Below are 12368 nucleotides of genomic sequence, written 5' to 3'. Positions count from 1 at the left end.
AGTGCATGAGCTGTCGATTGCAATTACTTATTGCTAACTAAAAGTTACTAAAAAGAGCTTCAGGTCTGCCCATTACTTACCATTTGTTCACTTTGTTGCTCTAATTTCTCTTCTTTTCATTGATTAGCATTTTCACCTTATTTGATTCCAGACACACTCCCACACCTAACCACCCTTCAAAAAGTGCTGTAGGGAATCAGTTGTGTGTGCTTTACAACTCCTTACCCCTCATTTTCTAAAGTCTACTCAAGCTCCACCATATCTGTTTCGACAATTCTTTCACTGAGATGGCTCCAAGCAGGCATCCAGATTGGCTAACACAAATTAGAACAGTGCAATGTTGCAAACTCCATTGGAGACAATGGAGTGCTCTGGGCTTTTACTGGCCGGTAAAATCCAGGGGCGTTATCATTTCAATGTTCTTTGTTCACAACAACAGCTGTGAACAAAGGCCTCATGGAGCCTGAGGGGATTTCAATGCCCTCTGGCTCTGTGAGGACTTTTTTTTATTTATTAGAACATTCTGCCCTCTAGTGGCGGAATGTTCTAAAAGCCTTAAAGCCTTCTGTAGCTGGGCTATACCGGACATTAAAGTCCCACTCCCTTGTTAAAGGCCCTCCCCTTTGGCTCGGGCCTTTAACGCTGTTGTGGGCCTTTAGTGGCCAATATAGCCTGTTATGGTGGGCTCCAGGGATATAATATATTTCACCCAATGTCACCCCATCAGCCACAGTGGAGCACGCAGAATACAGGCCTGAACAATAAGCTGCACATATCCCAAAGGCGAAGGCTGCATGCTTGTGTAAGAATATTATTTTACTTGCAGCTTCTAGCAACCAGATTGACGAAAAAGGAGCCAGCCTTTGTTCCTCTTTGAATTGTCCCGATCTTAATGCATCTATGCTGGGTATCATACCAGCCACTGCTCGAAGCTTGTTGCTGTCCTCCCTGCAGCCCACTTGCCATAAAAAATGTGAATTCAGCTGAGAACAAGAATCATAAGCCCTCATTACAAATGATCCTGTTTTGGGGCTGATATTTGTTTTTTACCCGATAAAATCTGGCACCATGGGTATGTAATGTATTGGGGCCTATGAATAACTTCCACTTACTTGTTCTGTCCCATGATAATGGGAACCGTAATGCTTAATTTGGCAAACGTACCAAAATCCACATGCCCTGGTAATTATTCAATTTGTTTTCCTGCTAGGTTTGACATGGAAGCTGGTGGAGTGTGGCATTAGCCAGCAGACTACTGAATGGGATATATTTGTGGTAACCTGAGTTATCACAGGTATCTCAGAAAACTCCTAATTTGAGCAATAGGGTTATTGTATGCCTTAAAAACATTCTCCTAACGTTTTATCTAAAGGTGTAGCAATATAGACCCATTCATTTATTATAATCGTGTGATAGGTCAACAACAACTTGACAAAAGCAACACATTAGATCTACAATTGTTTGTTTATTGAAGCATTCTACCAGAGGGAATGCACAGCATAAAAACAGAGACACATTGAATCTCTATTATCTAGGTATAAACATTTAAAGGTGCTATAGACGCAGAAGCGCAGTTCTTGAAAATAAAGTAGGAGAAAGTAGAATGTAAACATGTAAATTATTAATTCAGTGGTGCAGTATGGGTACCTTCTTAGTAATTTGTAAGTAGGTGTGTCAGTAGATAAGGATTGTCCCACATTATGATTCTGGGTGAAAATGAAGTGTGCATCAGTGGGAATGTGTGTTATTTTATTCCTCTGGAGTAAGAAGGTTGTAAGATCTGAAACTGGATTTGCACTGCCGATCAGAAGGCCGTCACGAGTTTACATTTTGCAGGGCAGGTGCATATCGAAATGGTTTTGGCTAAGTAGTTTAAATAAAGCCTAGTTTGTTGCAGATAGCCATCCTTCCTTGTGTTATAGAAGTAGGATGCACAGATTTGTTTGGGGAGATTGAAGAGGGATCCAGTGATGAATGTAAACACTTTGTCGAGTAGCAGTCAGGCAGTCTGAGAAAGGAAATTGATTAACCAATTTGCTCATGACTAAATCATTAATTGAGGTTTTTATTATCTAAAAAAGGAGTGTGGATGTGATTTATGCATATACTTAGTATGTAGTAGCTTGTAGCAGCGATGAGGCTGAGAATATTACCTGACCAGTACATAGACACGCATTTGTGTTATTTGTATTTGTAGCAGCACCGCCTCCAGTCTACGACTATTGTACAATCACTGGAACAACCTGGCTGGTTTTAGGTTTCCAAATGATTGTTCGGTATAGTCCATTAATCTTCAGTCTTTAACAATTTTGGGGAATTTTGCTAGAGAAAGTGAGACTTACTTTAGATGGATGAGCGAATCTGAAACTAGTTTCTACTTTTTGCCATCATTTAAAAAGCACAAGCAATTGAGTCACAGATTTTGTCCTGTTCCTTGGGGTAAACTAACTGCTGAATTAATCTTAACAAATATGGAGAGGTCCAAAAATGCCCTTCCTTAGTAAATACCAAATTAAATTATGTGGGAACTCAAAGTTTAGGGGTATGGACCAAACCCCTATAGGTAAATCCGAAGCTTATGAAGAAATGAGAACCCACATTGAAGTTTTTTTTAATATCCAGAAAGTCTTTATTTAAGATGTACACAAATCCATTCCTGTCATGATAATTGAAGGTTAAACAATCATTGGTGCATAGATATATCCAAATGCAGCAGCCAACACGTGTTTCGCCCCTTGCAGTAATTTTACCTGGGGCTTTTTCAAGGCTACAAAATAATACATAATAAGTAAATTAAGATCACTGAGATACCTATTTAAGGTGAGTTAGTAGTCGGTAGAGGTTGATCATGCTATATGACATACATCATTGTGTCCATCCCGTTTTTGGAATCAAGAAATTAAATATATCGATAAAGTTGGTGAGAAAAAGGAAAAAAGAAACAAAGTTTCGGTGTAATGTCAAGAGTTGTGAATAGGTGATACTAATCCTACGGTAAGCAGATAGTGATTATTGAAGCTATCCTGGAAAGAAAACGGAAAGATAACTCATCAGGAGTCACCCATGGTGAAAAGTTCGTATTCATGTTAATGTGAGCAGACTTCTTAGTTATTCCACGTTGGAAGTTAGTTACTGGCATAATATAACTGCCTTACACCAAAAGTTTTTATGTTGTTAATTTGTGAATATTGTAATAAGCCCTTATAGTTATTTTGAAGAAATTAAAAGCAAAAGGAATCATACCAATGCAGTATTCAATGTTATGACATCACATCATTTTGATAAAATGGTCTATAATATTAAAAGAGAAATTGAGAATGATATAAACCTTTAAGGAAATTAATCAGCTTAAGTTATTATGAGGAAATTATTAGGTAGGAACATTTTTTAGTTGTATAGTATGCATTAGTTTATGCATAAATTTAGAAAAGAGGAATCAGAAATAGTGCACACTTCACTGACCACATTAGTCCCATGTTGAATGTCAACTAAATGTTTATAATACTTGTTAACCTAAAGTGAAGGTCCTCCTTATGTTTGTAGAGAGGCTAGATAAAGTCTCAAAGTCTTCAAATTATTATCAGTGGAAAGATGTGCGCTTAACCCAATACCATGTAATTTTTCTCTTCCGAGAGAAAGGCAGCGTGTTTCTGCGTCTTACTTAGGCGGCATCTTGGAAAGGTTTCTTCCGTGTGAGCGTCTATAAAAGGACCGTCCCGTGTTGGTTTAGTGCTTTTACGCTTTTGTTTAATACCGATGTAGAAGCTCCATTCGTGTTACCGGCGCCATTTTCAAACATACCAGAAAGCCCATATTTGTGGCAGCAATAACTCTAGATTAGAGCTAACTGTTGCCATAAATTACTTTTTAATTTTTTTTATCTTATTTCTTAGAATCTATGCCCTGACTGCATATTTCATGCATTTCTATAATTGTAAATTACTGATATTAGGACAAGCTATTATAAATCTTAGAATTTTTGCTCACACTTCCTCCCTTTTCCTTCTTTCCTTCTAATTTTGCATTTACTTTTATTTTTACTTGTCTGTCGTTTACTCATTATTGAAGTAACAAGTATGAATGTGACATGATCAACATCTTTATTTGAAATATGTTTATATTGTTTTCTTCATATTTTGTGAGGCCATATTTCTATTCTCATTATTGAATGTCAATTAGCTTAATATTTTGGGAATTAAGACCACAGTGGAATTTCGTGTTTAACAGACTTTCTGAATAATTTAGTTCAAATTTATAATTTATGGCAACAGTTAGCTCTAATCTAGAGTTATTCCTGCCACTAATATGGGCTTTCTGATATGTTTCAAAATGGCGCCAGTAACGCGTATGGAGGTTCTACATCGCTATTAAACAAAAGCGTAAAAGGACTAAACCAACACGGGACAGTCCTTTTATAGACGCTCACGCAGAAAAAACTTTTCCAAGATGTCGCCTAAGTAAGACCCGAGTGCGGCAACACGCTGCCTTTCTCTCGGAAGAGAAAAATTACATGGTATTGGGGTAAGCGCACATCTTTCCACTGATAATAATTTGAAGACTTTGAGACTTTATCTAGCCTCTCTACAAACATAAGGAGGACCTTCACTTTAGGTTAACAAGTATTATAAACATTCAGTTGACATTCAAAATGGGACTAATGTGGTCAGTGAAGTGTGCACTATTTCTGATGCCTCTTTTCTAAATTTATGCATAAACTAATGCATACTATGCAACTAAACGATGTTCCTACCTAATCATTTCCTCATAATAACTTAGGCTGATTAATTCCCTTAAAGGTTTAGATCATTCTCAATTTTTATTTTAATATTATAGACCATTTGATCAAAATGATGTGATGTCATAACATTGAATACTGCATTGGTATGATTCCTTTTACTTTTCATTTCTTCAAAATACCTATAAGCGCTTATTAAAATATTCACAAATTTACAACGTAAAAACTTTTGGTGTAAGGCAGTTATATTATGCCAGTAACTAACTTCCAACGAGGAATAACTATGAAGTCTGCTCACATTATCATGAATACGAACTTTTCACCATGGGTGATTCCTGATGAGTTATCTTTCCGTTTTCTTTCCAGGATAGCTTCAATAATCACTATCTGCTTACCTTAGGATTGGTATCACCTACTCACAACTCTTGACATTACACCAAAACTTTGTTTCTTTTTTCCTTTTTCTCACCGACTTTATCAATATATTTAATTTCTTGATTCCAAAAACAGGATGGACACAACGATGCATGTCATATTGCATGATCAACCTCTATCGACTAACTCACCTTAAATAGGTATCTCAGTGATCTTAATTTACTTATTCTGTATTATTTTGTAGCCTTGAGAAAGCCCCAGGTAAAATTACCGCAAGGCGCGAAACACGTGTTGGCTGCTACATTTGGATATATCTATGCACCAATGATTGTTTAACCTTCAATTATCATGACCGGAATGGATTTGTGTACATCTTAAATAAAGACTTTCTAGATAGATAAAAAAACTTCAATGTGGGCTCTCATCTCTTCATATGCTAACTGCTGAATTACTCAGTTTGGTAGTTCTGTACCCCCTTAGTACATTTCCAATACATTACAAATACTTTTAGAGACCAGTAACATTCTTTTCAATCTGTTTTTCCCTTTTTATATGCATTTCTTCTGTTCTTGTCGGAAGGGTTTAGTTGTGTTATAGTCCTTGGGTTACTTTAACATTCTTAATATGAAAGAACCCTCTTTTTAAAGCTGTGGACCACCATTAAAAATAAACAGGTTTGTGTTCAGAAGGTTCTATCAGTGCAAATTGTGTGGGCATGAACGAGGCAAGCTTGCCTCAGTCTTATTGAGGTAGAATAAATGACGGCCGAATTTAGCACAATAAAGTTAATTCCAATGTCTAGTGACATACTTGAAAGCATTGCAATCAACATTTTCCAAAGAATACATGTATATTGAAAAATCAATTCAATCTAAATGTGCAATTATATCAAGTGCTATGTTTACAGATGTATAATGAAGTGTAGTTGCAAAAAGCAGATTGTAAATACTTTCTATATGAGCACTCATTCATCGTACTAACACTACTTGCAAACATATACATGTGAGCATACTGAAAATCGTTATAACAGAAGATGTATCCTTTTCTTGGGAGTTTTTTCCTGATATATTATGTTTCTTGTTTGCTATGACAATATTTGCAAAATTCAAACGACATGAGTTATTCACTTCATTAACTGAGATTTCCGCCTCGTCTGGCTTCAAGTTGCTGTTGTCTCTAACCTGTAAATATTCAAAACAAATGATACATGAAAGGAACATATGTTCTATAAATTGCCATATTGCAAAGAACAAAGTTTTAATATTCATTTGCATTCTCACCTGCTTGTTTAGACAGTCTTAAATATCCTAAAACCTGTGGTATTTCATGGAAAAAGCACTGTCTAGACATCTCAGCACCTTTACTTACCACCTCAATGTTAATCTTCAATAGCCATGTATGGCACGATCAGGAATTATGTAGTTCACAAACAATTAATTAAAAGTATTATTTTCTGAAAGTTGCTCTCTTTGATGTGCAACATGGATCCTAATAGGTAATCACCCTTTATCACAACCATTTACATAATTTCAGGGGGAAACATCCTTTGCAACGCAGGGTTAACCACGCAGTGCCTTTGCCATGCAGGTTTTAACACGCAGGCACGTACCACACATGCATTTTTTGGTGATTGTATCACACATGGTAAGCCTAGTAAGGTAATTATGTATGCATGTGAGATGTAGGTATAACGTGTGTGTGTGTGTATATGTGGGTGTGTATATGTGTGTGTATATATATATATATATATATATATATATATATATATATACACACAAACACACACACACATGGTTGGTATGGGTATTGGGTGGTAAGGGTATTTTTCGGGTTTAGGCTTGGGAAGGGATTGTATTTGTGTTTTTAGGGTTTAGGGGTGGCAAGGGTATTGTTATGGTTTAGGGGTTTGTAAGTGTATTGGGTTGTAAGAGTATTTATAGGGTTTAAGAGTGGTTAGGGATATTGTGTGCTAAGGGTGTTTTGGGTTGGGTAGGGGCATAGAGTGGTAAGGGTAATTAATAAAAGGGAGGGGTTGAGGTTTTCTCACTAAAAATGTGATTATTTTATTAACAAATGTGGGTGGTGGAGGGTCTCCCAATCATCTTGTGTATAGCTAGCACCCAAAGAAATCGAATGTTATCTTTGGTAACTCTGTGACTCCTTTGTTGTCCCTGAGTAATTTATTAAATTGCTAACATCCTTAAAAATGTAGGCAGCAACAATACGATTTTGTAGAATGCCAATAACCTGATGTTGTTAACTTAAGGCCAGTGGTATTGAAGAGATTGTGAAAATTGATCCTTCCTTACCTCTTTCAAGCAGACCAGTAGTGAGTAGGTAAGTGCAACACCCAACCTTCTCTAAAGGTTGGGAGAAGTGAAGAGCTAGTGCTGATGGTGAGTGACTGGTGTGCTCGCCTCTGTTATGCTGAGCATCTGTCTTGGCATGAAGATAGTGGGTACTTTAGCGGGTGTAGTTGAACCACATCTCAAGGGGCATGTGACATTGGTGGTATGATAGGAAGGAGGCTTTGAGTAAGTTGTAGGGGATACATTGGCATATTCAGATGTTAGGTGGGTCCTGTAGGCCCCAGATGAGGTGAGGTCTGGTAAGAGCAAACCCCATCAACAGCACCAAACGAAGGTCAAAGAATTGGGAAAGTCAGAAGGTCTATTTTATACTATCCTCGTTGTTACAACAAATAGACTTGTAATGGCTGATAAAATGATGTATGTCTCGGGGTCTAAGAATATAGCTGCAAAAAAATCAGTGCAACCACTCGTGTTGTACCTCTTTTAAAACAAACCACCGTCACAACTTTTATAGAAGTAGCATGTGGCATGGGCTTGTAATTGCCAATTTTCTTGCTGATGTTTCCCTCTCAAAATAGCTGTCAAACAATGGTCAATTTTTGAGTAAGAGCAAAAGATGAGAGGTAGACTAGATGTGGAGGCAGAATCCCTGAAATGTAGCATGGATGGTTACTTAGGTAGAGACTACTATTTTGGCTACTTGGAGACATGAGGTAAGAATTAAAGTCTCAGGTTGCTTAGTGAAGGTTAAATAGCTTTTTTAGAAGAACTTTAGCAAAGAACTGATTGCAAAGTTGACCTTAAATATGCTTTTCAGTGTGTCCAGCTGGCATGTGTGCCAAGAGCACTTCTGAGCATCGGACCACAGCAATTCTCGCCAAGCTATTATATTGCAGACATAGAGAAAGTAATATGTAGAGAGAAAACTTGGTAAATTAAATCAGAAGGCTGCAGAATATTGGGTGTTAAGTACAATGTCTCCATGTTCTCTGCCAAGCAATTCAATTTCCCTGCTAGAACTGTCATTGGGGGTTGCTAGATAAGTGATCCCCTAGGAATGAACTGGTGAGCTAAAAATGTTATATATTGAATATGAAGAAAGCAAAATTATTATAAAAAAACACAGTTCACTTCGATCTGGCATGCCAATCACTGTTTGCCTAACTTGGAAGCAGATAAAGCCTCAATGCTTTCCTCTGTGGGTATTACAGCCTTACATTATTCAGACTAAATTTCTACTGTGGCACTAGGACTGATGAGATGTGTCTAGAAAGACTTGTCACTATTGCAACTCATTATCTAAAGACCAAGAAGCTGCTTGTAGATGGGCCACCATTGCCTAGTTCTGGAATTAAATGTTTCATTGTGCATCTAAACAATGGATAATTCTGTCTTCCTGCAATATAGTGTTGTTTCCTGTCTTGGCAAAACTATCCTTGTAAGGCTCTTCACATTGTCAAGATTGTCTATGTTTGCTGAAATTTCTGTATGCACTGCAAAACGTCCTGCTTGACGTCCCTTAACAAATCTTAAAATAGGTCGATGCAGAGAGTAGGCGCTTGCTCTGGGATGGAAGCGTGCTATGCGTAGTGATGAAGACATTCACAAGAAAGGTGGCAATGGGGTAATCGTTCAGCCAAACCTCTGCCTCTATTATTGGGCAACCATATTGGTGATACTCAATGAGTGGTCCTCTGCTGACGAGACTAAGTCTTTCCTTTGGATGGACATGAGGTCCTTGGAGCAGCACGTATATGTCAAGTGGATATACGGGAAGAAGAACCCAGAAGGACTACCAGCTCCTACCACAATGGTCATAAACTCCTAGAAAAAAGCAACTGCATGATTAGCTTGGTGGGGAGTGCTCACCCTGGCAGCTCCACTTTGGGAGGTGGAGGGATTGGCACCGCTGCAGGGAATTGAGGGCCATAGGAAATGCAATTTGGTATGAATCTCAAAACTGGGAGATGCATGGGTGAACCAGAGAATGATGACTTTCCAGCACCTTCAATCCCAATATGACCTAGCCAGGGACCAAAACGTTGAGTTCTCATTAACTTTGAGACTGAGACACCAGAGGCAAGTCCACTGGAATAGAGTACTGGGAGTCCCTCTCCACTACCACCAGATTTCTGCCATGTACAACATGCTTCTGTATAATAGTGATCCCCCACTACAGAAGCTACTCAAGGGATGGTAGGTGGATCTGGGCAGACTGGAGGATGCGTGGAGGGAGGCCTGGAGGTATCCAGAGGAAGTGGTGATTCAAGCAGGTTTTAGGTTGATCCAACTCAAGAGTGTGCACCAAGCTTACTATACTAAAAATAGATTATTCAGAGTGGAATTACCAGTGATGAATAGGTGCCTGTGGATATGCACACAGGGAATTACATTTGTGCACACTTTGAGACTGTCAAAATCCACATCTTTTAGGAGGAGGTCCCTAGCAGGATCCTAGGGGAACCAATACCAGTACTATACACCAAGGGAGGGCTTTTCGAGGGAACGGGTGCTAAATAGATGCATGCTCCTCTTCTGCAATGTGGCCCTGATGGTTGCACAGACAGAGGTGATACCAAAATGGGGAAGCAGACAGAGCCCAACAAGACAGCAATGGGAGGGTAACATGAATTGCTGTCTGAGTGTGGAAGAACTTGTGTACATCACACAGGAATGGCCAAACAAATCTATTAAGGTGCATGTCTTTGAAGAGGATGGACGAAGTTTTATCAGTACATGAATGAGAAGGTTGGACTAAGGATTGAAGCAGGGCCACAAGAGCTGAGACTGGAAGAATGGACTTTCTCATAGCACATTGTACCAGGACATGGGGAAGTGGCTTTAAGTGTCTGTCGACTGATGCGTCATCGAGTGGAGGAGAGAGGGGAAGAAAAAGATTGTCTTGGTTCATGCAGATCCAAGTCCCTCAAAGGTTCACAATGGCTACAGGCTGAGTGTTTTGCAGAAGCTCTTTTGCATGACTATTACTGTAACTTATAATTACCCGAAAATCACAAGGGCAACCTTCTTGGCAGTGGAGTTCTTTTGATCCAAGTTAGCTCTTGGCTTGTCTTCCCACTGAGATAACATGAAATAGACTGTTGGTCTCTGTGAGGAAAATTGCTGGAGAGGACCACTGCTTTTGCAGAGTATTCCAAGTACAGTGTGGAGCATTTATAGATCTAATAGAAAACCGAATCATCCCTAGCTGAGAGGAAGAAAAGTATACATTGGCCCTATGGAAACCGGTATTATGTCTTATGTAAGCTCACCATGGAGAACACCAAGACCGAAAATGAAACTGCAGTGCCTAGTATAGGCTAATGGAGACACAGGTGGTGCTGGCCTACTTCCAGTACACGTTCAGTCAATACTTCCTGTCACACCATTTTCCTTTTACTTCACTGCCATTGAGTCTTTCAAAGAGAAAAGATTAAGTATAGCTTCTGTTCAAAAGGTACTATAGGAAGACAATTACTACCTAGTACCTCCCTGGGGAATTAGATCAGTGCAAGTTGTGAAGAAAGGTTTTCCATTGGAGTATCAATATATATTTAGGCATTTCTGACATTTTTATATTCAAGCAAAATCTTGCATAATACCTAATTATTTGGTGACCGGTATTTCACATATTTTCAAGGTATTTTTTGCTTTGTTCTGGCTGAAAGTGCCTTGTGGGGTTTGTGAAGCAGAATATGTGTAGCTTCTGTATGCACTATTCATCACTTGATTTTAGAAAATGTCAGGACAACAAATTGAGGTGGTATGTTGTGACTCTTCTCTCATAGATTACACCATAGGACTAACATATGTAAAACTCAAAATTCTCATGGGAATTGCACGTATAATGTGTGTCAATGAAGACTTCATTTATTGCTCAAAAAGAGACATTTACTTGCTACTATTTACTTAAAGTATTTCTATATAAATCACAGAGTATTAAATGTTCAAGTTCAACAAGAAATTAAAACATATATATTTATTTGACTTGGGTGAAAGTTTCTAGGCGACTCCTAGTCATATGAAGAAAACAACGATTAACATATGGCTCCAGTGTTAAATCCATATTAAATTGTTGGTGTTAAAGGTGAGATGATGGAGACCAGCCAGAATAATTATTAGTTTGCCTTCTAGTTTTCCATGCAAGTTACACAGTTTTGGGATCTCTTTTGGTATTTCCACGCCGAGTCTTCAATGGAGACTTTCAGGAAGGGAAACCCAATCTGAAATATGAATCTACCACTAGTGCTGTAAAGATGTACTTAAAAGTGACACAAAAGACATCTTGCTTGTTTTAGTGTTTTTGCCATAATGCAGGTCAGTTTTCCCGACCCCTTGTTGTCTCAGTATTTGTATCTGATCTATCAATCCTCATGTCAAAAGTATTATATCCTTTGATATTTATGTAATGTAAGACTTTGTAATCAATATAAGAACATAGGTCAGGATTCTTCCCGCTTTTGCAAAGAAAAAAAAGGAGTTGAGGGGGAAGGTGAATGGACTCATTGATGGAGCTGTTCTTGTGAGCTCCATGACAGAGCCTATTTTTCTCTCCATTGAAAACCCCAGGAGGCGATTTGATGGCTGCTCAAGGGTCAGCTGTCAGTGAAGGTCAACTTGATGGGCTCATACTGTAGAACGTATGAATTGCCTCAGTAGTGAGCTTGAGGCTTGGCTGCATTGTCCAGCCGTGGAGCTGGTGTGATTATTGAGATAGTGGCTCACATACATGATCTAGCAGAAATGTTATTGCTACCTTTATGTCACAGAAATCATCTGCACTTGACACTCTTTTCATTTTTTTATTTGAAACACCAATAGATTGATGGTAAAGTGGTGCACTCAAAGCTTATGTTATTGTGCATTCAGTGTAGGATATTCATTTGAATGTGTAGTATAGCTGTAAAACTTTAAGTATAACTATATGTTTTGATTCCATGTGATTC

The 12368-nt window shown here is 38.4% G+C and overlaps 1 protein-coding gene across 4 annotated transcripts in view; it reads right to left on the bottom strand.

The window, feature by feature from the left end:
• Window positions 1-5485: 5485 nt before the first annotated feature.
• LOC138267357 (dipeptidase 2-like) overlaps window positions 5486-12368 on the bottom strand; it is a 527669-nt gene continuing 520786 nt past the window's right edge. For all 4 annotated transcript variants that reach the window (XM_069216259.1, XM_069216257.1, XM_069216255.1 and 1 more), the window contains one exon: window positions 5486-6291. In XM_069216259.1, coding sequence (XP_069072360.1) covers window positions 6079-6291 — 213 coding nt within the window. In that variant the 3' untranslated portion in view covers window positions 5486-6078. The remainder of the gene's footprint in view (window positions 6292-12368) is intronic.

Source organism: Pleurodeles waltl, chromosome 12, assembly GCF_031143425.1.
Source record: "Pleurodeles waltl isolate 20211129_DDA chromosome 12, aPleWal1.hap1.20221129, whole genome shotgun sequence".
NCBI lineage: Eukaryota > Metazoa > Chordata > Amphibia > Caudata > Salamandridae > Pleurodeles > Pleurodeles waltl.
This window is presented reverse-complemented; position numbering and strand designations above follow the sequence as displayed.